This window comes from Helicoverpa armigera, chromosome 5 (assembly GCF_030705265.1).
Source record: "Helicoverpa armigera isolate CAAS_96S chromosome 5, ASM3070526v1, whole genome shotgun sequence".
NCBI lineage: Eukaryota > Metazoa > Arthropoda > Insecta > Lepidoptera > Noctuidae > Helicoverpa > Helicoverpa armigera.
This window is the reverse complement of record NC_087124.1, coordinates 3,799,779-3,824,976: the sequence shown is the minus strand read 5'-3', so window position 1 is coordinate 3,824,976 and position 25,198 is coordinate 3,799,779. Positions and strand designations below refer to the sequence as shown.

Below are 25,198 nucleotides of genomic sequence, written 5' to 3'. Positions count from 1 at the left end.
GAAATGCATATACCTATCTAAATTGCATCTGCACATTTTTTTTGTATGGTATATGAGACTATAGGTGGCAGCACTGATCCAGCAGAACAATACCTAAGGGGCTAGGTATACACGGGTTTTGTATTTAGGTGTATACTTATTTATTGAAAACAAAAAGGAGTAACATTAATAAAACCTTGGTTTGTTAATTAACTTTCGAGTATGAAATATATTTAAATTATACAATATCACTTAAACTTCTGGAATCAGGATCGAGCATTTCATCGTCTGTTTCATCACTGTCGTCGTCGTCAGGCAGCTGTTCATCGCAGTCTTCGACAGATTCCTCGCTTTCGATGCTCTGTTGCGATGCTATTACTTCGCCGTGGATATCTTTGTTTTTCAGATTACCCATCCAAAAGGCAGCTGAACAATTATTAGCAGCTAACACAGCTTTTACTTTATAAATTAGAGTTTCAAGAAGCTGCCTCATGTGTGGTACCTTGCTCATCAATACAGTATCTTTCTTCAATCTAGAATGGCAACATAATGTCTGCAAGAATCTGGTAGATTGTTGAAGAATTTTAAGTATTTCCAGTACTTCCTGGTTCTCAGTTTTAAACTGAATCTCCAAGATGGGGATTCCTTGTGACATAAACAGTTTCAGCACTGGAATTGATTTCTTGAAAAATGCTGATAAGTTATTCCTATTTTCGAGCGTCTTCGCTATATCAGACATGTTCTTCATAATTGTTGCCACATCCTTCCACAGGCCTAAATGTTCTGTGTTTGTCATGCCCTTTTCTAATCGGGCCTTTGTTGCTTCATAAACGGCTGTACCAAGATTTCTGTACAAAATAGGGAAATTGCTTTTGTTTATGCACTTAAGTGTGCTTAAAGTATTTTTATTGGTTTTTAAGAACTTAATGTCCTCTGTTAATTGTAAAGTCAAGTTCTTCAAAGCTAGAACTTCGTTATTTATAAAATAAATAGATGCTAATCTATCAACACTTTGGTTGAAAAGTAAACCTTTCTCCAATGTACCTTCCGGAGTTTTCCACTGTTGTGATAAGAACTTTTGGGCCAATGTTTTCAAAGTATTAAGTATAATTCGATTATCTGAAAAATTCTGAATACTTTTTAGGAATTCCATCAGTGCTACAGCAGTTGATAATTGCAAACAATATGTTTCATGCTTTTGTAGACACTGTGCTGTAGCAATCAGTAAATCTTTCAGGGATACAGTAGCAGTATTAGGATTTGCTAGAGTTCTCAGGGAACTCTTCAGTAGGGCAGCATGCTGCTGATTCTTAAAACCTATCCACTTAAAATATATGGTACACAAATTATAGATACATTCTAAGCATGTTAGGAGATTATACAAATCCGATGTGTATATCATTTCATTGTCTTGTGTGTTACCAGCAGTCATCTTTTCAATGGACAAGGTGACAAATTTTAAGTGTTCCACTAGTTGCGGTAATACTTCACTGACTGTCTTGGCACATTCTTCAGCTTTAGAAGCATCGTATGTAACATTTTCTTGTTTAGTCAAAAATGTTTTCCTTTTTATTTTAGAGATAAGAACATTTTCAATGTTACTATTTACACATTTTAAAAGAAAGATGACAGTCTTAACTGTGAGCTCTGACTCGGACTCTTTATCTTCAGTCATATCAGTTTTAATCAAATGAAGCAAATTCAAACTTAATGGTCGGAGAGGCATGTTGTGACTTAATTCAAGACTGTTCTTTACAGAAACATTGTTCTGTGTTGCTTGTGACTTTGCTGTTTCTGGTAATGCAGTATCATCTTGTCCTGGCTTCTTTGTAACTTTTTGTTTAACATTTTGTACCTTTATAGTTTTTCTCTCAATTTGTTCACCAGTGTATTTGTTAACATTGAATGTACAAACTGGTGGCTTGTAAGAGACCTTACTTCTTACAAGAATTTGTTTCACAAATGTTTCTAATTCTTCTATCTGTAGAACCCTCTTCAATGTCTTGGCTTTTAAATCATCATCATTTTGGGTAGCAAAAGCATTGAGTAATTCTCTGAACCAATTAATGCAATGGACTAAACAATCCAAAATATGACAGACAGCAACTGAATCCATGTCCTCAATTAAGTCTATATCAAACTTTGGCATAACAACTGGACATCCCAATAAGGCATCTATACTGGCCAAGTTACCACCATGTTGCTTATAATGCAGAGTTTGAACAAGTTGAAAAAGTGGAGACAAAATACCAATATAAACTTCAGATGTAGATTCTAGAGTCAGACCTGCAATATTTATAGCAATAATTTCATCCATTTCACTTTCTGCATTGAGACAGTATTGCATTTCCAGCTTCAAATCACATATTCTGTCTACTGCCACTGAGTCCACTATAAAATTTTGTTGTAGGTCATTGGTTACTGCATCAGTGAGCCAAGTTAAAAAGTTTTTATTTATGAGTGATGCTGATAAAATGACTTTGGATAATTCATCATAGAAGAATGCTATCATGTCAGGAAATTGTCGAGTGCTTCGGCTGATCAGCTCAATGATTTGTGCTGCTTCTCGAAGATCCCCTTCTGATAAATGAGTAACTGATCCATAACTTACATCATCTGGAATTTCTCTAGTTTGATCATCATCATTAGAGTTTGCCACCATGAGGTACTTTACACCATGGATTGCTGCTAGAATACCCTGGACTTTAATTCTTGGGTTTGAAGAGCCCAGTTCTTTTCTTATGATCATATGTAGATCATCCCTTATAACTGAGTTTTCATAACTGTAGGCTAGACCACAAAGTAAATTCATGACTGCCCTTACTTCATCCAGTGGCATATCGTCCATTCTATCTAACAGTGTTAACATTTGAATACTTTGTGGCTTTAAAAGGGACATGTCTTTTGATGCAACATTATTTAAAATAAGTAAGATACTCATTACACACTGCTTAGAATCTAATCCCAACTGCAAAAGTTCTGCAACTATTGTTTGACAACATTCCTCCAACTCTGCAAACATAAGAGTGTACATATATGATGCAAATGCTTGCACATCTGGATCCACTTTAGTCTTCAGTAGTGAATTAGAAAGATCAATCAAATGTCTTAAATACTCCTTCAATATTGGTTTAAATTTTTTGAATACATCTTCTAACAAGTCTTCTTTCATAATATTTAGTTTGATTTGCTTTCTAATCAGATTTTCTACTTGCCTCTGTTTTTCTTCCGATGTTGAATATGCGATGACAAGTAGTATAAAGTCAATGGGTTTATGATCTGTGTGCACTTTACATAAAGATACTACTTTAATCCATGCATTACCAACCACTTTTGATGACACTATGGAGTTCCTAATAGCTGTGGCAGTGAGAACCTGACTGGTTGCCACTTCCTGAGCTTGAGCAACAGTGGTACTCCATCCAAGAGCATTCCTTAAACCCAGGACAGCTTCTAAATAAGCATTGTCGCTGATTCTTCCAGGCATTAGTAGGAATTTAACAAAATTTGAGAAATAATTACATTTAGAAAGACTCATCAAAAGATTTAGAGTTTTCTTCTGTAGTTGTTCATATTGGCTGTCTGATAAACACAGGTAAGATAAACAATCTAATATAGCAGGTATCAGATCATGATCTTCACTGAGAATTCTGCTCATCTCTGCAGCAATATTGTCATGCTCTTGATCCCCTATAATGTCTGGAATGGCTGTTATTATTTCCAATTTTACCATTTTCTCTGATGCCACATCTAATAGATTTATTAGATTTGTGGACATTTTGTCTGTATTTACTATACTGTCTAGGGACGAAAAACATTTTAGTATCATTTGTATCCATGGTCCACATTTAGATTCAGCCGCTAAATCAATAGCCTTTTCAAATATATAATCAGTAAGTTTATTCTGAAGAACTGGAACACTGAGTAATATTTTGATGACACTGTCGCTTACCGGGTACTCTTCAGCGTTATCGTCAGATATCCTCACAATATTAGGGAACAAGTAATGTTTGAACACATCCAAATCTTTGCATTCATCCTCCAAGTTTGTAAAAAGATCCGATAGATTTCTAGGATATTCAAAATGCTTTTCCAGGTTTTTCTTAATGTTACGGATAGTATGAATAATCTCATTGGATATAACGCACTTCTCAGTTGGATGTTTCAAAGTGAGTCCACTCTCTCGTAGAGTAACATGTAAATACGTGCTACTTATGTCTGACGATTTAGCTTTCTTGCTTTTGCTCTGACTGATATCACTGCGTTGTGATATGACTCTCTTAGAAGTCATAATTTGTTTTTGTGTAATAATCTTATATTTTTTTGGAAAATCAAGAGAGCGGGAATCAGTTTCGCGATATTTGAAAACAAACTTCAAAACTTGTCACAACATGTCAAAGCTGCGGAATTCGGAAAGTCCTGTATGTGACGTCCAAACAACATACTAAAAATCGTCTAGAATGTTTGAATCCATAATATCGTGCTTAATTTTGCCATAGTTCATTATCTCATGCTAGCATACGATTAATTAATTAATTATCATTAACACCCTAATTATAAACGATTACATACTCTACGTATGTGCTGCGGAACGTGTAAAATAGTCGAGTAAACTTTACGAACTATGTGCATACTGAAAGGAATCATTTCACCTGATTTGGGCCAGCTCTATCAAATCTGAAATCAATGAAATGTCAAAAAATTAAACATAACCTCCAATATAATTTGAAAAAAGTGGAATAATAATTTAAGATGAATTTAAATATATCTGGTGTTGCAAAATATGTATGGAAATCCCAAACAGTAGCTGGATTCGGGGTAAGTTAATTAAAAAATTAATCAAAGTATTGAGCATATCCGACTCGGATCGTGTTATAAACATTCTTGTGTAATTCTCAATTTCTTCAAAACATTCATGTAATACTCAAGATACAATATTGAATTATTTTACAGTTTCAACAAGTAAGAAATAAATGGGCGAACTGGCTTATGATACGAGATGTGAAAAGGCGACGAATGAGCGCAGAGAACTTTCTCGAGAGAACCAGAATCAACGCGATGCGAAAGAATGATGTCCTGCCTTTGGAGATCAGGGAACTGGCTGACAAAGATATAAATAAGTTTGAGATGAACGCTATCCCACTCAGATTAAATAACAGATGCGTTGTTACATCAAGGTTTGTCGAAATCATTAAGGAAGCTTTAAATAAAAATTGAAACAGGCCACATAAAGCGATATAAGGCTTTGGGGAAACCTTGGTTGGAGTGTACTTTGCTACAATCAAACCGAAACCTTCCCCTAGCTGTGGGACAGAATGTATAGGTCAATCAAAATAATGTTGCACCTAAACCAATTTAACATATCAGTTTTGAAAGCCTTAGATAGATACCCTTTATTCTGACAGAAAGCTGTCCTTACTACTTGTCCTCGAGACAAACTATATTACTATCAAATCAAATCAATTTAATACTTTTCAGCGAAATTTTCATGTTCAAAATAATATAGTTGTTCCTTGCTGTTTTCCAGGAGAACTTGCAATTGGGTAAAAGTAGCCAGAGTCCTTTCTCAGTCTACCTGCCTACATATCAAATTTCATTTAAATCAATTCAGTAGTTTTGGTGTGAGAGCTAGTGACACATTACTAATATTAGTACAGGTTATGATGTCTATACTTTTCATTTTCAGGCCCAGAGGTATTGTAAAGGAGTGGCGAATGAGCCGTATAGTGTGGAGACATCTGGCAGACTACAACAAGTTGTCCGGAGTACAGCGAGCCATGTGGGGATAGAGCAATGTCTTATTAGTTTATGTAGTGTAGTCTTAAATAAATTATATTGTTAACTCAACTGTTGTTTGGTTTTAAATATCTCTAGGATACCTCCCTATGATATCTGTTTGTATCATGAATTCAACTTTATACACCAATTTCTTTTCTATTTTCGACATTTTGGATGCAAAATTATAAGAATGTCATTGACCTCTGTGTAAAAAGATAAAGGTATTGCTAAATATAGATATTTGTTCAAACACTGAAACAGGATAAGACAATATTGTAACTTTTTTGTCATTTATTTATTTAGAACATATAATTTACATTTTTAAATATTAAATATAAAAATAAAAAACATTTAAAAATATAAAAAATAGGTTGCCACCTATATCGGGCACAGGGTCCAAGGTACCGGTGGTTAGGGTCCCAGAGACAGAAACCTCCTCACAATACGTGCCGTATCAAGGAGTACTGCCTTCTGAATCAGTCCCTTGATCCAGCCAGTCCTGAGGTGTTCGTCGAGGCTCTTGGCTATTAAACCATTGGCCGTAACGACAATCGGCACAACAACAGCCGTGGCGACAACCTCGTGCGCTAAGTCGAGATACTTTATTTGTTTCTCTTTCTCAGCTTTCACAAGGTTCTCGTCATGCGGAACGGCGACATCGATTATCATCGCGCGGCGCGCTAATCGATCTATCACCACAATATCAGGCTTATTGGCTACAATAGTCCTGTCAGTGATGATAGATCGATCCCAGTACAACGTGATATGGTCCTTTTCGATATTGTAACAATTATTACATAAAAAAAAAAACAGGACATAAGTTTAAAAAAACTTTATTATAAAGTCATTTAATCCTTACAACTAAACAAGCTTCATAAAGCTTACAATGGAATATCGCAGCTTCAATATAAAGCTTTTTAGTCAAAGAGACCTGAAACAAAACAAAATAACAATTAGTATAAGTTATATTAAATTCAAAGCCAAATGACTTGATATATTAATATTCTCAGTGGTAATTTTTATCAATCATTAGATTCTGAAGCTAATACATGCAAACATCATTGTAATTATTTTGGAGAGAAAAGTAACATTTAGGAGCCATGGCATAATTTTTAAGTGAACACATTTTTAATGTGGATAATGCCACAGTAAGTAATACAAAATTTGTTTTCAAGACACATGGTTCTTAATATTTGAGCCATGCCTTGTCTCTTTATGGAATAATTTAGTTTCTGCAACTAGTGTATCCTTTAGTTCTATACTAAGCAGCTTACAAGTTTAATTCATGAACATAAATATAATAGGGATGTTACTATAGTTTTTGGTAGCTGGTGTTTGGCAATGTGCACCGAGGTACTGATGAAAACAAATGCATCCTTACCGAAGCCCATGTCGTCGTCAGACTCCTCGGGTTCCTCCTCCTTCTTCTTCTCCTCCTTAGCCTCAGCAGCAGGTGCTGCGGCGGCGGAGGCGGGCGCGGCACCGGCTGCCGGGGCAGCTCCCACGCCTGAACCGATGTTGGTGATCAGGTCGCGCACGTTGATGCCTTCCAGCGCCTTCGCGAACAGACCGGGCCAGTAAGGCTCCACGTCTACGTTGGCCGCCTTCAGGATGGTGGAGATCTTCTCACCCTACAAAAACACAACACTTTGAAATCACCACCACAATAACATCACTACGAGCATGAACTGAAATATTGATATTTACGCGAATGATAACATTAAAGTATACGTTTTATACACTTTTAGGACACATTTGACCAGAAATAGACTAGATGAAAGTGGATAATCTTAAGATGAAAACTTAACCTAAAACAAAACATGCCGTTTTCATGTAAATACTTACAGTTACGGCAACATCATCATCAACGAGGATGAGAGCGGAGTAAACACAAGCTAATTCAGCCTTTGATGCCATTTTTAATTATAAGACGTGCAAGTCGCCAACAGGCCTTAGCTCTCAGAGAACAAGCACGTTTGACTTCTTGACTTGAAGAGAAACAAAAAGGTAGAGAGCTGTCAGTCGCTCGGGATCTGTCAAATTATGAAATGGAGGGAGATACTTTGGTATTTTTAGCATAAGCTTCGCCATAGACAATCCACTATGTATCCCTTTTTGGCTCATTTCAATGGATCTCATTTTCATACCGAAATTCTTTGTGGATTAAGGATTCATTATAAATATGTTTTATTAAATGTACGACTTTATTCTCTTATGACAAAAGATAAGCATGAACTAATAAATTTAGAACTCTAATTAGCCTAAAGTTGCTGTTTAGAAAGCTACTGCAATTTATTTCCTTGTAAATTCTACCATTTTGGCCTACCAAGATAGCAAAACAAATCGATCTATGAAGCCACCCCCACCACTCCAATATTCTTGATTATAACTAAAGAAATATTCTTTAGATAAATAATATAAGCGTGTTAATAATGTTAAATATTAGAAAATGAAATACTGAAACGTTCGAGAATGGATATGGTGTTGCCAATATTAGAAAACATTTTCGAAAAAGTTGGAAAATCTCTAACAAAATAGAATAATCCATCAAAATAACGCCTAAATGTTTTGGGTTCGATTCCCGGTTGCGGATAATACACCTTTGTACCTCGAAGAGCACAGTGCGCTGTTGATAACGCGCGTAGTATTTAAAATTTTATTTCCAAATCAGACTGACTCTCAAATTAATGGGTGCTTCTATGTTTGCATCAATGAGAATGGAAGCTGTGGCTAGAAATTTCGTCTCGGCATCGCCTTAACTTTTATGTCGATCTATTCAGTTGTTTTACGGTGAACAATTAACATACGTTCTATGCGGATTTTGATAAAAAATTTCATTTTAGTGTGATAAATATTTTCCGTTCAAGTTATCTATCATATTTTTGAAACTTAAGTTAAATAAGGCTTAGAAATTATATATGCTTTGCTGTATTCACATTATATTTTATTTAGCTCTTAGAATAAGCGTAAAATTGATATATTAGGCGAACAGTGCACAGGTACAATTATTATTTACATATTTGATAGTAAATTGCATAAATATAAAACATTAAGCTTTAAAATTCAAAAATTACAAATCCCACGAAAACAAATGATGTTTTACCAACATGTCTCTCACTCCTTCTTTTAAAGGCTGATTTTGTGTATCTTTTTTAAGTGGAAGTTCCCAATCTGGATTTAAATTAAACCCGAATTGGGAAAGGATTCTTAATTCGCATTTAATTTGTACCCACCCTGGTGAATTAATGAATGACCACGGGTGGTACCATTTTTGGACAACATCCACACATGAGCATAATACTTCCAGCCATAAATGCAAGGCTTCTTCGTTTAATCCCATACAAATTAATGTGCGTAATTTGACGTCCATTTGAGCATGTGCATTATCGTGAGACAAGTTGATGGCTTGTACACATCTGTATAATAATTCTTCTGGCGTCAAAACTTTTCCATCTTCATCCAAACGATATGTCTTACACAACACCAAACGACTATAGACGGAATTAAAATCTTTTTCGACTTCACGCGATGATGCCTCTTCTATAAAAAGCCACGGGTGGCATGGTCCGTCCAAGAAGCTAGGTCGTTTAATACCATGAAGGAGCACCCTTTTGAAAGCTGGAGCTAAAACTCCTCTAACCAGATGTGCAGCTTTTTCTGTAACGGAGTCATCTCCCGCCCTGCTATACTTTACACCTTTTTCGTCAAGCAGCTTAACAAATCTCGCTGGAAACCAGCCTCTGAGACCATTCAACTCGCCAATCCAGCAGTGTTCATCCCTAGAACTGATTACTTCAATGACGTCATTTTTCCTAAAACCCAATTCATCCCCATCTCTTCTTTCAAAGTCTAAAAGGGCTTTGGCTCGTCTTCTTTTACTTCTCGATACATTGACATACCTCTCTCTATCAGCTGCATGACTTTGCATTGTATAATCTGCAGTCAACTGTACCTCAGAAGCAAGTTGAGGCTCTAGAGCTAAGAAGTGGCGAGCAACTTGTAAAATTGCTTCCCTGAGATCAACCAAAATTTCAGTCTGCTTGACGTTCTTTGAAACAGCATCTTCATTGTTGCTGTCTTCTCCAAACAGTATTGTTTGTATTACTGACTTGCTTTTCTTAATCTGACGTCTTTGCAGCTGCTGCTTAGGTAAATTAGGCACCGCACTTGGATTACCCACAAGAGCACCCTGATCAGCCATCAGATATGCTAGATGTCTTCTTCTATGAGTGTCAATTAGTGTGGGACTCAAAGTATCACCACATACTTCATCAATTGTTTTAATCAGGAGCTCTACATCATCAATTTCTCCAGGTATATCTGAGAGTGCATTAAAAATTTGTGCTGAATTAGAAATCTCTGTGAATCTGTTCTCCCTTATTTTTAACATAGCCAACGTAACCTTAAATAGCACTAAAGAGCCATCTAAAAAGAATAGGTCCCATATCCTTAGCAAAATTTTCATATGGACAACATTGGCATACAATGTTAGGAACCAATGCATTGTTATCAGAGAGAGCTCAATGTCATGGGCGTTTAATACTTGGTCAATGCCAGGTAAATAAGTTGATATCAGGCTTCTTAATACTTTTTGATCAGCTTGGATTCCTATGAGAGTTGAAGAGTAGTAAGATGCTGGCAGCAAGTCTTCAACTGTGGTACACATGATCCAAAAAGCATCTTCTTCTTCCATTAACAATAGTAAAGATGCTGCAATCATTCCAGTACCCTGACAATATCCTATATCAGGATAAAGCCAGGCCAGTGCTCTCAATATTCTTCGCAACCTTGGCACTCCAGTGCTTGTTGGGTGTGAAAAACAAACATTATTAGGAAGTATTTGAACCAAGTCCTTTTCAATTTGTTTACTTGTTACCAACCCATCATCACTTGATGCTCTTACTATCTCATGGTATGTTATTTCAGTGGAAGCTCTCTTTTTATTAGCGCCACATAAGTGCATCCATACTTGAGGCCGGAGTGAATGTGGAACGCCATCTTTCACCATTTTTTGCAGTTTATCAGTTTTTTCTAACTTTCCTTCACCTTCAGAAAAGTTGATTTCCTTGCTATAAAATTCCCATTGAAGACGGTGTTGATCATCCTCCACGAATGCGTCTGCAAGTAACTTGTTAGAACTCTGTTCAGGTCCATCTTCTTCGTCAACACAAAATCCAAATTCATCAAATCTGTAGTCTGGAAGTCCACCACCGTGACCTTCAGATTCTGGTTGCGCCAGTTTAGCCATTATATCTTGCGGGACCATACTGGGTGTAAGTGCAGAAAACGGCCCGCCGGGGGCTGGTAGAAGTTCGTCAGCAATATTTAATCCTCGTATCGCATCGATCATGTCTTCCGGATCGTCGTCAGCTAGTGCAGCACTTATTTTACGTTCATGGTCTTCGCGGCCCACGTAACCGACATGATCGCGCGAACTAAACAGAGATTTTGCCAAATCCATCTTGCACACAGACAATTGGTACGGTTTTAATCAGTTATTTATGCGATTTATTGAGCTTTCTCCTTACAAAACAATTTCACTTTACGTCGTACATTGTTGCAGATATAGTAAACGTCAAAATAAATAAAGGTCAAACGTCATTCCCATTTCGACGACAAAGTTGTTAAATGCCGTTGGTAAACTCTTCGTGGGAATACTTCATTGATGCTTTTCTTATCACACTTAGTAAAAAATATATCTCCTATTTCTTTCTATCCTTACCACGAAACTACGTCAGTTACGATCCAGACTGTAAAGTTAATATTGTTTCTAGGGATACCAGTTATTGATTTTCTGTTTGATACATAGACAAGAAGATAAAAGTAAAAAATTCTATATTGTTCTTTAAAATACCACTAGCAAGTTACAAAGAAAGATTAAGAAAGATTACATTTTGTTTCAAGATTTAGGAAACAAATAAAACTTCGACAGCAACACATTAGCTAGTATGCGATCAAAGCAAACAGGGTTCAAGTGATAGGTCATTGCTTGGTATTTCGGATAGTTATTACCAAATTGAGCTACGGAGTGCCGCACCGGACCACAATTCTTAAAAAAAATACATATTAATTATGTGGATGGACATGTTAAATATCACAATATTTCTACCTGGAACCTGACAGAAGAGAATGAAATATATTAACTATCGTTCACTCCTTGAATTAATCTGTGGTTCTCTCAAAATGTAATGGTGACCATTGAGGAAATATTGCACAATTTGTTTACAGAATTATTTTTTAGAGTTTAAGTATAGTATTGATTATTTGTGCATTTGTTATTATGTTAAAGTTTGCGGCTATTTACGTACAACATATTTAATTGTGAATTCACTTCGTCATCAGGTTTGTATGAATGATTTATTATTGTTTTTGGATATCGTGTCATGAATTTGTTTACTAAATAATATTGATTTTATAACAAATTGGGGATTTTTGCAGGGGATATTATATTTTTATGTCTATATTAACATCACCTGGTTACAGCCTTGCAGAATTAGTATGTAATTCGTTTGTTATGACTGTTAAACTCATGAAATGATGAAGATAAGCGTTACTTATAAGATTGTTGGGGTTATATAGTCAAATTAACGTCCTAGTCGGTATCTAGTGTTACCTACTTATCGTAGATATCTGTCTACCTTTTTAGTTTCGCACTTTTTAGTTTATCAATTGAATAACCAACCATATAGTTTGACTATTGCTAATAATGTAAAATGAGTCCCATGTCCCCTGCATTGTCTCTTATGTTTATGTAATGTTATAGTGAAGGCTAAGCCAATTTAGTTAGGGTTACCTGCATACCGGTTAAATCTAAAGCTGGATACTGATGCTCATATTACTGGCACTCATAAATAACATAATCAAATTGTTTGGGTGCTTCGAATCATGTTTATTCTTGTTTTGCAATGCTTATTGCTCAGCTTCTATCAATGCTGCGTGATGGCCTAAACAGAATTACATACATTTATTATTCAGAAACATTCCTTATTGCTTTGACTTGAAAGAATACTTATTATAGGATATGCCAACTCCCTTCATTTAGATTATAAGAATCACTAAACTATAGAAAACTGACCACATTATTTATAGTAATTAAATCTTATATTGAATAAACATGCACAGAGTAAACTTCAATAATTATGGCTTTAGTCTGTCTAGCTTAGGGTTTATTGACTTTCACAAATAACATTGTTAATACATCATAATATTAACATTAGGATGGCCGTTAAAAAGTGTTGCATTGACAACTGTAAGTCATGTTCAACAAGAAAGGAGGACAGAGGTGTCACATACCACAAGTTTCCCAAAAACATTGCGTTACGTGACATTTGGATAACTGTAACACATTACAAACACACAGACACAGAGTTGCCTCAGTACGTGTGCTCACGCCACTTCTGTAAAACTGATTTTCAAAGTTTCAAGGAGTCTAAGTACAAATTGAGAACAGGTACTCAGTAGAACGTCCTATTGCTTGATGGGTTATGTTGTATCAGTGGTTTCAGTTCATTATTTTTATTTACTTTTTTTCATTGTTCTCACTCAAGTTATGGTTTCACGTTTTCTGTATTGAATGGTAGTTTTGGCTGTTTTATGAGCACCTTGGTAGCTGCGGGTCAGTTTATAGTTCATTTAATTTGCTAACACAGTAATTTTGCTAAAAACTCTGCAACATTGAATGTTAAACTTCTTTTTAGTTAGAAAATGTGGCTTAGTATTCAGTCTCCTTGTTTTCCTGTCACACTATTTGTCATTGCTGTCATTAAACAAAAAATCTGTTTTTCAATAAGATTTGGATGTATGAATGTTTCATAAGTTTATCTTCCAGGTTCTTGCATGATAAAGATATTTCTTAATAAGAGTAATATTTACAATTTGTATATTGCAGAGGCAGTTCCTTCAATATTTCCATGGGATACTGACACTGATGAGGATACCAGAGATATGGATGACATGGATGATATAACTGCTCCCGTGGAGGGGTTCAGCAAGGACTGTGAAATAGAGAATGTGGATGCTATCAAGAAGTTTATTGAGGCACAAGAGAAAGAGATCCAGGACCAGAAAGATGCTGATTTACTGATAAGCGAGAAAGTTAAAGATGAAGTCATTAGGGAACCAGCAATGTTGGAGCCAATGAACACAGACAGCGGCTTGATGAATATGATACTCAGTGAGTCTGATATAGACATGTCTAAAAAGAAAGATGTAAAATGTAAGCCGATTTATAATCCTATTGACAAAGGTGAGCATAATAAACTGCAATCCCTACTAATATTATAAATGCGAAAGTAACTCTGTCGTCTGTCTTTCTGTCTGTCTTTTCTTCACGCCTAAACTACTGAACCGATTTGTGTGAAATTTGGTACAGACATAATTTGGAACTTGAGAAAGGACATAGGATAGTTTTTATTACAACGAAATATACAAATAAAAAATAAAATTTATTCCGGACATATAGCGCCATCTGTTGGTCTAACCGAAAATCTGCTGAAAGTCACCATTCCGCGCGAACGAAGTCGCGGGCAAAAGCTAGTTTAATATATAATGTTTAAGAATTCAGGATCAATAAATAAACAAATATTATTTTAATTTTTTTTTAGGAAACTGGTGATTTAATTTGTAACCACTCAAAGCTTTGTTCTTTTTGGTTTCTATGATAAAATATCAATATTATTTCATAGGAACCGGCAGCATGGCACTCTCCATTGGTTCTAAAGTTGAGGCCAAGGACTTCAGCGGTGAATGGCATCCAGCAGAAATAGTTGAAGTGGATTATGAAGACATGGAGGTGCTTGTACGCTATGAAATTGATAGCAAAAGGTATGTACCAAATAATTAGGTATACATAAAAAATAATAAAAAAAAAAACTATTTAATATTCTTATCACAACATTATGAAAAGCATTTTAAAAGCAATAAACAGAGCCAAAGTAGCATCAAAATGTTTTTTTGTAAAACGCATTTCTTATTTGCATAAAAACTTTTTTATCAATCTTTTTATTGCTGGCCGCATAGATTATAACTTGACAATCAGTTTAAAAACTATGCAGGTTCTTATAATATACGAATACGTCATTAATTTTTATGTGAAGAAATAAAATAATTTCAATGTCTTTTACTTATAATACACGGAATAAAACATTGCGCGAGGGCCGCAGGTAATATATCTCTATTCTTTGATCCATATTTAATTTACCATCACATTTATTTTTGCGTAGCTTTGATTTTTGTTTATTTTCTTTTGTTGTTGCTTGTAGTGAAAGAGAATGTGTATTTTAAGTATTGTTGACCATTGTTTTTAAATATCCAACATTTCTTAAATCTATTAAAACCAGTGTAACCAGTTTCATTCTTTAAAAAAAGGAAAAAAATCCTTATATATTTTGCCAAAAATTAATGGCCAGTGTGTACAAGGCCAATGTGTACCTACAATTCGAAATGCTCAAACAAAAAAAAATGGCGGTCACTAACCATCCCAAAAACAATTGCAGGCACGACGAATGGATAAGCGTGAGTAGTCCCCGCTTGCGACCGATCAGTACTACTCAGTCTAGTACTAGTAGCGTTACATCCGTAAGCACGGTGAAACCCGGACCCAGTTCTGAAGAATCTCTCACGGACTCCTTACCCATAGCGAGTCTGAAAGAAGAAGTGAAAGAAGTGAAGACAGAAGATAAGCCTAAGTTAACTTTTGAAGTGGGCGAGCGATGCCTCGCGAGGTGGCGCGATAATAGGCGGTTTATTGCTACCATTCTTAACGATTTGGGTGATGGTGAGTGGTTACAAATAATTCTGTTATAATTATGGTCTCTTTAGTTTTTTTTTGTTTTGTTACCGTTACTAAGATATCGCACATGATGATCAAAGCAAATTCTTTAAAGTGTTGTTCAATAACTACGCTGCACTTTGAGTTTAGGAACGCGACCATTATTTTTTTGTACAGAAATGAATAAATTGATATGTTTTAAATATTTATTTTCCTTTTTTTTTTCGACAGGCAATTTTGAGATATTATTCGATGACGGTTGCCATTGGACTTGCAATACTTCGCGGCTGTATAAACTGCGCTCGAACAAGAGCGAATCTGGCGGGACTTCCGACTCATATGGGGCCGGACCTAGCAACGTCAGTCCACAAACAAACACACAATACCCAGCTTTCCATACACATCTCTTCGACCCTACAAGGGATTACCTAGGTTCGAAAAGCGAACGTCGCGAAATGAAACGCAAACTTAACATAAAGGAAATATTCAATATAGGTCAGAAACGGCCAAAGAAGCAGAAAACTGTGCAAGAAAAGACGGTTGTTGAAAGGAAACCCAGGGTTATGAAGAAGAAGCGAGAGAGGGTCGTCAAGTTGAAGCTTGAAAGTGAAATTAAGACCGAGATTAAGACTGAACCACCAGGTGAGTTCCTCTAAATCTACTAGCTTCCGCAAGTACTTTTCAAATTGGAACACTAGTACTTGAATGCGCTGCTTGCATTCAAGCAAGTTAACGTACAAACGAACTTTTCAGCTTTAAAAATATACATAGCTTTTCTGAAAAAAATATTGCAGGGATCATGTTCCATCATGTTAATTTCAGCCGCAGATGCAGTTGCTTCAATCATTGGTACTCTAAGCAAAGAGGAAGAAGTGCCTCCAGAAGAAGTTAAGAAAGATGAGAAAATAATGGACGAACAAGTCGAGGCAATAACGGAAGAGAAGAACTCGGCAGTGGATGTTATACAGAAAGACGAAGTTACCGAAGTAACTGAACCTGTAGCATCTAAAGACGAGGTTAAAGATAATGATCTTATTCAATTGGAAGACCTGAGAGGAGAATTAGACCCGGTAAGTGAAGTGTTTATTTGCATTAAGAATGTACCTATTAGCACTCATGTAAACCTGTGTTTCTTTTTAAAGCCTGCCCCTGAAAAGGAGAAAGTAAGTTAAGCTATAAGTTCAATTTACAGTCAAAGTAATTAAAGTGCAATTTCGTTAATTGTTTCCACATTTATTAGGTTCTAGAAGAAGAGGTGAAACTAGAACAGTTTGATAAACCAGATGACGTAAAACACGAGGAAGTTATCGACAGAATTAAGGAGGCTATCATCAAGTTAGAGGATGGCTTGAACCAAGTCGAACGTGTTAGCTCGCCTAAAATAGAATCGAAACCAGAAATTGAACCTACAATCACAACACCTGAAGTTGCCACAGAAGAACCAATTCCAGAAGCAACAGTTGAAAGTCAAAATTCAAGCTTTGAAAGTCAAAATGCAACAGTCGATAACGATGAGACAAAGAAATTAACAAAAGTGAAGAAGGGTAAGAAACTTCGCTTGCTACGTGAGAAGAAGGTGAAGAAACAAGTTGAGAAGGTGAAGAATGAGTTAGAGTTAGTGAGGAAGCAAGTTGATGAGATGAGGCAGCAGATGTTGAATCGTCAGCAGTTGGGAACTGGGGCTGTGATGCCGGAGAGTTTCCTGCTGCCCGGGGAGTGGTGCTGCAAGTGGGTGAACGGACAGCCAGTGGGGACGGTCAGCGAGATTGAGTGTGAGGTTAAAGTTGATGCCAGTGGAAAACCACCTTTGCCCAGAAGGAGTGTGCAGGTAACTTATAGATTCTTCTTATTTTTGATAGGATCACTTTTGAGATACTTGGGCTTGCTTTTTGGTCCAGGGAGTTTTCAATTATTTATTAAAGAAATTAAATTGATTGTTGTTTCTTGTAATGAATATTTTTGGTGTTCAAGGTTGAAGACAAGAGACTGCCTCCTGGCTGGACGAAACACATGGTGCGCAGGAGTTTCGGTCATTCAGCTGGCAAGTGGGATGTCGTGCTAGTTAGGTAGGTTTTATCTAATAACTAGGTACATATTCTTAACAGTATTTCCTATCACCTACGACGACTATATCTATCTTTATAATCTAGTCCAGACAACCGGCGTTTCCACACCAAGAACGAGATGCGATTATATTTGGAGAACAACCCATCACTCGTAGAGGAAGGCTTTGAACATTGTCTCTCCGACTTCGGCGTGCACTTGAAGCTAGCTCGTCGGATGGGCTGGATCTCGCAGTCGGCAGATGGGGCTCCGCTGCCGGCCGGCACCTTGAGCAGCACTTCGCCCCTCGTCAAACGAAGAAAGCTAAGCCTTAAGAGGAACGATGCGAGAAGGCCCAGGCTTAAAATCAAGAAGATTAAGGTCCCTAGAGTGAAACATGTAAGTTTCTTTTTATTTTTGTCAAAAATAGCAATTTTGATTCAGTCTTCATAGAAATACTTTTTTTGCTTCAGGATGTGGCTGGAGGTGATGGAGTTCCCTCCACGAGTGTTCCAGTGACTGATGGTTTGACACCTAGTGAAGTACCAGCTGACGTTCCACCTTTAGAAGACGGATATGGTATGTGCTGACTACACTTTTTTATGCTAGATAAACAAAAATAGTAATAAAATTTGACCCTGCAACTTCTTACTTTTATTACAGTTTACGTTGGTTCACTAAAAGTCCAAATAATCGAGAACCTACTCCGCTGTCCTGCCGAGGGCTGCTTCAAAAACTTCCGAAACAACACCTTACTACAGATGCATATCAAACACTACCACAGAGAACTTAGGAAGATGTTGGGAGCCACACCCAAAGTTCTAGACCTCGCGTACGCAAGGACCATGCCTTTAGAGACCGATACACCTAAAAAAGAAGACAGCAAGATCATCAAAGTGAAAATACCCAGACCGCCAAAACGGGAGGAACCCAAACAAGAAATAATTAAGGACGTTAAAACTGAACTGCAAGTGGACACTGCTCCAATCACGCCCGTTAAAGAAGTTGAGGACCCACTTGTTCCCAGAAGCCAGGACTCGCCCAAGCTCCGTCAAGCATTGATCAACAAACCGGTGAAGCGTCCCCGGGTGTTACTACCCGTCAGGCGTCCTGACCCTGAACCGGTCATACCAGAACCTTTTAACGAGGACATAGATGTTGAGGACACGGATTTACCTGAACCAGTAATGGAGATCCCACCTTTGGACATTCCTCTAGACTTCGAAAGTGCCATATCGACACATACAGTGACCAAACCTGTGGATAAAAAGCGCAAAGAGAAACGAAGGTTTGCTCTTGCTGCCAAGAGGCCGGTAAGCGAAGAGGAGTTTGGCGATGATTGGTTTGGCATGAATTCTGATGTGGACACTCGGTCTAGTTTCCCGAGGTCTGGGACTCCGGATTCGAAAGTCGATGAAAGGTCGCGAGCAGCCCCCGTGTCGTCGGAGTCTAATGAGGAGAATAAGGACTCAAATAATTATATGTTTAATGAGAGTGAGTTGTTTTTACAATTCGTTAAATTTTTCATACGATTTTTGACAATCTTATATTATTAGCTTCACTTGTAACTATGTATGTAAAAAAAATCTTGGAATCTTAATTTGACCCACTTCCTGGTCTTCGATTAAGATGAACTTTTTCACACATTCTGACTTCTGATGACAATACATGACAAGCGTTTTTTTTAGTTTTTTAAACTATTGTTTTTTTATTTGTTCAGATGGCGAACGTATAAAGATCGTCCACATGAAGCGCGAAGAGATCATCAACTGCCACTGCGGGTTCCGCGAGGAGGACGGGCTCATGGTGCAGTGCGAGCTGTGTCTGTGCTGGCAGCACGCGCTCTGCCATAACATACAGCGAGAATGCGATGTTAGTAATACTTCTCGTTAAACAATTAACTTCAGATCACAGTTCAAGCACCCAAACTGGTGATACCGGTGATGGTTTCTGTGTAGCAATTGGAGCAATTTGTCGGGATTTGAATAAGTTTGGTACTTACTAGATTTAAAACTGAAAAAAAAAACTATGAGTAAGCCCGAACAAAGAAAATCCTCCAGAATTGTATTTGCCAGAATATGGTGTTGACTTAAGTTTTTGTTTTAGCTCTCTAATAGCAATTGTTATCAAAATTAACCAATTTCGCCAAAAAATATTAAGTGTTCTTCTCCTATTTATTTATTTAAAATACTTCTTGCACAAATAGTACAATTATGGACTTAACGCCTTAGGCGTTCTCTACCAGTCTACCTTTTTACTACATTATCCGATAATATTCTATAAAAAAATAAATGCCACCTGTCCTTTTTCAGGTCCCAGAAAAATACACATGCAGTATTTGCCTAAACCCCCGTCGTGGTCGTCGCTCGCAACGCTTCCTGCACGATCAGGATCGCATGTATGAAGGCCTCCTGCCGGCCGGCAAGCCGTGCGAGTCGTTACGTCGCTCGCACGAGCTGGCCGGCAACCTGCTGAGGATCGAAGACGCTCTGCATGCCTTGAGAGTCAAGTATTATGTGGCTACGTGAGTATGAGCTTTATTGATTTACATACTTTTTGTTATATACTCATATGGAATATTCTCAAGCTGCACTCTTAGCGGGAGGAGTCATTAATGATTTCCCAACAAGAAAAAAATACTTTTTGTTTTATCCTACTAATATAAGAAACGCGAAAGTTTGTATGTATGGAAGTTTGTTGGTTCCTCTTTTACGATAAATCTACTGAATGGAATTTGATGAAACTCTATGAGCAATTTTCTATCCATGTGCTTAAAGTAGATCTTTCGGTACCTGGGTGAAACCGCACCCAGAAGCTAGTATAGTAAAAATAAATTTTATGCAATGCCTTATTTTCACTTTTACAGTAAAAAGGACCATCCAAAACTCTACCTATGGGCTAAAGACTGGGAGCAGGTCGAAATTCAATATACTCAAGAGAAGCTGAACTCGGACTACTCGGACTTGAACATAATGATCAACAGCGTGGACAAGGAGAACCAGCCGGTGCAGCCCGGGGAGGTGCGGGACATGCCCATGCATATACAGACTCCACCCTCTGAGGAGCAGGAACAAGAACGGTAAGGATTGAGAACTAATATATTTTAGAACTGACCACCAAAACTGTTTCTTTTGTTAAAATAGAATACTTACATAATAATCGAAGGCTAGAGATAGAAGCTGAAAGTTTTTATATATTTTAATCTTTGTCGTAATTGTTATAGTTCACGCTAAACTTAATGGCGTTTTTTTCTTACTTTGGAATACACGGGGGCTGGGGCCCATGTATTTCGTGCGAATCACTGATGCCTAAAATGGTTTCTGCTAAGTCATTGGAATTGGCGCGATATTTAGAGCCGCAATTTATTATGTTGATTGATGTATTTTACCCTCTAGATATACACAGCGAGATGCTCAGCTGGGTTCCCAGTCGCTCCTGAGTGGGTTACTATCAAGTCCTGGCGACGCTTCGCTCGACCTTCCCATTAGCACGTCGGAATTAGAGCGCCTCGCACAATCAGTACAAGGTAAGTTGGAAATATACATTCCTATATGTTTCTGAGATTTAGCTTTTTAGCGTATTCTTTTTGGTAACTATTTAACGCTCACTATTAGGAAATATATATGAACTAGCTCCCGCCAGCGGCTTCGCCCGCGTGGTGTGTTGAAAAAGGTAGCCTATGTGTTAATCCAGGGTGTATCACCTATCTACGTTCCGAATTTCAATCAAATCGGTTCAGCCGTTTTTGCCTGATTGAATAACAAACATACATCCATACATCGTCACAAACTTTCACATTTATAATATAAGTAAGATATAAGTAATTTACCAATCTAGTCAGTCCAGCTATTTTACATTGAAGGTATTATTAACAGTGTTTCTTCCGAGTTTATTGGTATTCACTTATGTACAAATACCACAGAGCAAGAGGTGCAGCGGGCGCTGGTGGTGGCGCCGCAGCCGGAGCCGCCGATAGAGAACGCGGCGTGTCGGCGCCAGCTGCTCAAGCATCTGCAGCGCTGCCAGGCGCTCATCGACGCCCGCCTCGACTCCATCGAGGCACAGGTTGCAGGTCTGTACAGACTACAGTTCTCTTCAAACTTTGCCCGCTACGAAGTCAAAATTCGGAGCATAAGTACAGAAACACATGTCACCTATATGTATATACTCATCCCGTACCTCCATCATCCGATGATATCTGAACATTTTCCGTGACGACAAAAAGTTTGGAGTTTGGAGGCAGCTATAGGATTAAAATCTTGGTTTTGTCAAACAATGTCACTATTTTATTTTATTAGTGAGATATCATAAAATAATGTGTTATTGTAATATTTTGCGACAAGTAAGGCCCCAGTATCTTAAATGTTAGTCAAATATCTAATAAATCCCTCGTCTGAGTAAAGTATCATTTCATCCATTCCATTTCAGAACTAGAATCTCAAGACCCGTCGTTCGAGGACGACGAGACAGCGGAATTCTTCCCGCGCACCAAACAGACTGTACAGATGCTGATGCGTGATCTGGAGACCATGGAGGAGTTGGGAGTCATCACCTAAACGTGTACCATACTTGTAGGCGAAGCCATTATATGTGATAAGCTTTAAACTATATCTATGTTCTACGATTTAATATGTGAATGTTATTCAAAAGTCATATGGATTTAATCAATATGTATTTGTGAATATTTAAAGATTTCTTGTGCGCCATGTATTCTAATAATGATTTACAAGTTGTGCATGACTTTTGTGATTATAATGAAACAGTGACTTCTAGCGTTTACGTTGGTTGAGTTTGCATGAATGTACCAAAGTGTAAATAAACAAATATAACAGAATTTTGTGTTTAATTATGAGGCTCTTTTACAAAAAAATGTGAACCAGGTGATATACATAGGTTGTTGAAATGGGAAGTAAATAAAATTAATCTTAACCATTTTCAAAATTTTATTACCTTACAAAATAGAATACAAAAGCAAAATCAGCCCTCATAGAACTTGGGTAGCTGGTCTCCCAGAATAACGGAGCGTTCAACACCAGCTTCTGTAATGACTCCCAGCCTTACCACACCTCCTGATGACCCATCACGAAGGATAGCCAGAGTCAGTGTGTTGGTGACAAACTTGATAGCTTCCTCCTTGCTCATGTTGGGCTTGAAGTTGGCATCTACGTAACCATATACATAGGTTGAACCAGAGCCTCCAATGGAGACTGCTTGACGCTGCACCATACCACCAATTGGGACTGAGTAGATTTGTCCTGCACAAAGAGAAAACAAACAATTTCAATGACTATTCAGCAGGTGTAAAATGTTCTAAGGGCACACCAATATTGTGGTACTCCTTGCTAATGTGTATATTAGCAGTTTGCCTCTCACTTTTCCCAGGTATAATTTAGGTATCAAATACTGTGGTATCTATATGCTGGTGTTAGAACTCCACAAGTGTAATATTATACTGCACTAACATATACAGTGCAACAATGAATTGCATAAAAAAGTCTAGTCAACTTTATTGTACTATTGAAAATGTCTCAGTGTGACGCAATATAAATGACTCTACTTTCAAATATTGCTTAAGGAAACTTAAGAATTGAACATTCTTTTACATAAACAAATTCATTGGCCCATCTTTACCTCCATTCTTCTTATCCCAACCGGCAACCAGGATGCCAGCGACCAGAGAGTCACGGTAGTTGTAGCAGAGCTCACGGAATATGGCAGCTGCCGTGTGAACTAGTGGGGGCTCACCCAGCTCCATCTTGTGGAAATCTGGAATTAATACATGTCATGTTAATTCTGTAGCTTCTAATAGGGACTTCATGAGTTGTATTGTGCTGAGTACTGGCGAAGTGGTAGCAAGGACTATTTCAAATAAGCTTTTAGAATACTATGAATAGTAGTAGTTTTGTTGTTTGCTTTCTTGCAATTAAGTTTCAATAGTTTCCATGTTCTTTGTGTCATAGCAGTTTTAACACATCATTGTTACGTCAAGAGAAAACTGAACAAAAAACACGACTTTTGCTTTAACATTTTGAGTAATACAGTCAACAAAAGCTTAATTTAAGAGACACCAACAAAAGGAGAACTACTCACTCAAATGGTAAGTCACAATATCAGCAATAGCTTGAGTATCAGCGGCCGATCCTGATCTGCAGCAGTAAATATGATCGGTGATCCTCGTCAGCTTGTCCGTCACTCTGTTCGCGATGTACGCGCCCGTGGTCGTGCGGGAGTCGGCGCCGATCACCACTCCGCCATTGAACTCGCAAGCCATGATAGAGGTTCCGGTACTATGAGGAGCGTTCATCCATTCCATGGTCGGATCACCGTAAGCGTTCACTACTGACGCCGCCATTCTGAAATACGTTTAGAATGAGTTATTAGGAGTGCCGATGTAGTTTATAAGTGGTGAATTGATGATGAACGATGATAGCGTGTATTTTGAATAGGGAATTCTGATTGTTTGTTGTAGCGGTATTTCGTAAAGGTTATGCTTGGGAAATATTAATTATTTGACTAGAAAGGTGGAAGATGGCATTTGGATGTTATTTTTAGTTAGTACTTACATTATTTTGCAGAAAAAGTTGAATTAAATAGCTAAAACAATTTTTGAAAGTCACGGTTTGACTGCGGCGAATTGTTGATTGTCAATGTCAAATTTGGAACGTCATCGAAAACATCTACTCATGCATTCTGTTACGAAACACGCATCGTTTCAACTGCAAAATACATTATTATGTCCTAATTTATAAATATTAAATAACACTATGCCACAGTAAACCAATTAATTAATTAATAAGTACTAACTTATAGCAAAAATAAAGTCTTACCTGTGTCACTTATCCCTGCAGAATCAATAACTGTACCATCATATTCACAATATCATATATTTCACGTGAAACGAAACGTTGCTAGAAATACGTTCCATTATAAGCAATGTTTATCCATAGATATAATATTACTAAACAAGATTGCGCACGCTCAAAATATACATTTACGAAAATGAACTCTATTCTAACGCAATAAGGTACTAAATTGGTTGCATAATACACAGAGGCAAATCCGAGCCGAGAGGGATAGTTCGAACGGAGGCTGTTTGTCTCTTTCTAACACCTTGCCAGCAAAAAAAAAATATTGTGATCAAAAGTTTTGTCTTCCCAAAAAACAATTGAATCACTTATATTTTTATCTTATTTTAACAATTGTAAGTCAACAAATTAATAACAATCGCATTAATTTATTCGTATTTATTATTAAAACATAAATTTATATTTTGCTTTTTTTTTATTTTCTAGCGGTAACCCTGAACATTCTTGGCGCGTAATCAGCATTTAAAATTTTGTTTATATTTTTTTGTATTAATTCAATTTAAACTATTAAAATGGTGAAAAGTGTTGCGTTTCTACTTGCAAAAGTGATTCCTATGGTGGTTGCAATATATCGTTCCACAGGTTAGCTAATAATAACATTTTCGTAAACCAAACAACTAGGGTGCCCATGAATTCTTGTAACGAGTCAAAATATGGGTGATGGATTTTAAAACTGTTGTACTATTTTTATAGCTTCCCAAAAATGAAGAAAGGCGACATAAATGGCTCAGCAGTCTATATATGAAGTAGAAATACAAAAAAA

The 25,198-nt window shown here is 37.1% G+C and overlaps 6 protein-coding genes across 9 annotated transcripts in view; 2 read left to right on the top strand and 4 right to left on the bottom strand.

Moving 5' to 3' along the window:
• The window catches only part of LOC126054939 (small ribosomal subunit protein uS14m), a 180,005-nt gene extending 174,179 nt beyond the window's left edge, over positions 1-5,826 (top strand). The window contains exons 2-4 of the mRNA XM_064034610.1: positions 4,721-4,797; positions 4,933-5,156; positions 5,666-5,826. Coding sequence (XP_063890680.1) covers positions 4,732-4,797; positions 4,933-5,156; positions 5,666-5,768 — 393 coding nt within the window. The 5' untranslated portion in view covers positions 4,721-4,731 and the 3' untranslated portion in view covers positions 5,769-5,826. The remainder of the gene's footprint in view (positions 1-4,720; positions 4,798-4,932; positions 5,157-5,665) is intronic.
• LOC110384685 (Fanconi anemia group D2 protein) lies at positions 189-4,394 on the bottom strand. Its single transcript, XM_021346103.3, has one exon. The coding sequence runs from the start codon at positions 4,268-4,270 to the stop codon at positions 218-220; it is 4,053 nt and encodes a 1,350-aa protein (XP_021201778.3). The 5' UTR covers positions 4,271-4,394; the 3' UTR covers positions 189-217.
• A 748-nt stretch (positions 5,827-6,574) lies between the features above and the next one.
• Positions 6,575-7,773, bottom strand: LOC110369630 (large ribosomal subunit protein P1). The gene is made up of 3 exons (XM_021325143.3): positions 7,603-7,773; positions 7,139-7,388; positions 6,575-6,688 (listed from the first exon to the last, which is right to left on the bottom strand). Exons 1-3 carry the CDS (start codon positions 7,672-7,674, stop codon positions 6,675-6,677), a joined length of 336 nt encoding a protein of 111 aa, XP_021180818.1. The 5' UTR covers positions 7,675-7,773; the 3' UTR covers positions 6,575-6,674.
• A 945-nt stretch (positions 7,774-8,718) lies between these two features.
• On the bottom strand, positions 8,719-11,451 carry LOC110381119 (small G protein signaling modulator 3 homolog). Its single transcript, XM_021341365.3, has one exon. It carries the CDS (start codon positions 11,216-11,218, stop codon positions 8,828-8,830), a length of 2,391 nt encoding a protein of 796 aa, XP_021197040.1. The 5' UTR covers positions 11,219-11,451; the 3' UTR covers positions 8,719-8,827.
• A 469-nt stretch (positions 11,452-11,920) lies between these two features.
• Positions 11,921-22,403, top strand: LOC126054929 (uncharacterized). 4 transcript variants are annotated; one of them, XM_064034601.1, is made up of 19 exons: positions 11,921-12,099; positions 12,975-13,207; positions 13,646-14,002; positions 14,442-14,580; positions 15,252-15,532; positions 15,758-16,168; positions 16,355-16,596; positions 16,669-16,689; positions 16,767-17,354; positions 17,498-17,592; positions 17,677-17,968; positions 18,043-18,148; positions 18,233-19,063; positions 19,290-19,441; positions 19,882-20,093; positions 20,436-20,648; positions 20,965-21,095; positions 21,492-21,641; positions 21,998-22,403. In XM_064034601.1, exons 2-19 carry the CDS (start codon positions 12,976-12,978, stop codon positions 22,123-22,125), a joined length of 4,581 nt encoding a protein of 1,526 aa, XP_063890671.1. In that variant the 5' UTR covers positions 11,921-12,099; position 12,975; the 3' UTR covers positions 22,126-22,403. The 4 variants fall into 4 exon arrangements, with proteins under 4 accessions (XP_063890671.1, XP_063890670.1, XP_063890672.1 ...); XM_064034600.1 differs by having other exon boundaries at positions 16,349-16,596; XM_064034602.1 differs by lacking the exon at positions 16,669-16,689 and having other exon boundaries at positions 16,349-16,596.
• A 91-nt stretch (positions 22,404-22,494) lies between these two features.
• On the bottom strand, positions 22,495-24,254 carry LOC110370283 (proteasome subunit beta type-6). The gene is made up of 4 exons (XM_021326032.3): positions 24,133-24,254; positions 23,660-23,922; positions 23,201-23,335; positions 22,495-22,824 (listed from the first exon to the last, which is right to left on the bottom strand). Exons 2-4 carry the CDS (start codon positions 23,919-23,921, stop codon positions 22,547-22,549), a joined length of 675 nt encoding a protein of 224 aa, XP_021181707.1. The 5' UTR covers position 23,922; positions 24,133-24,254; the 3' UTR covers positions 22,495-22,546.
• Positions 24,255-25,198: the final 944 nt, after the last annotated feature.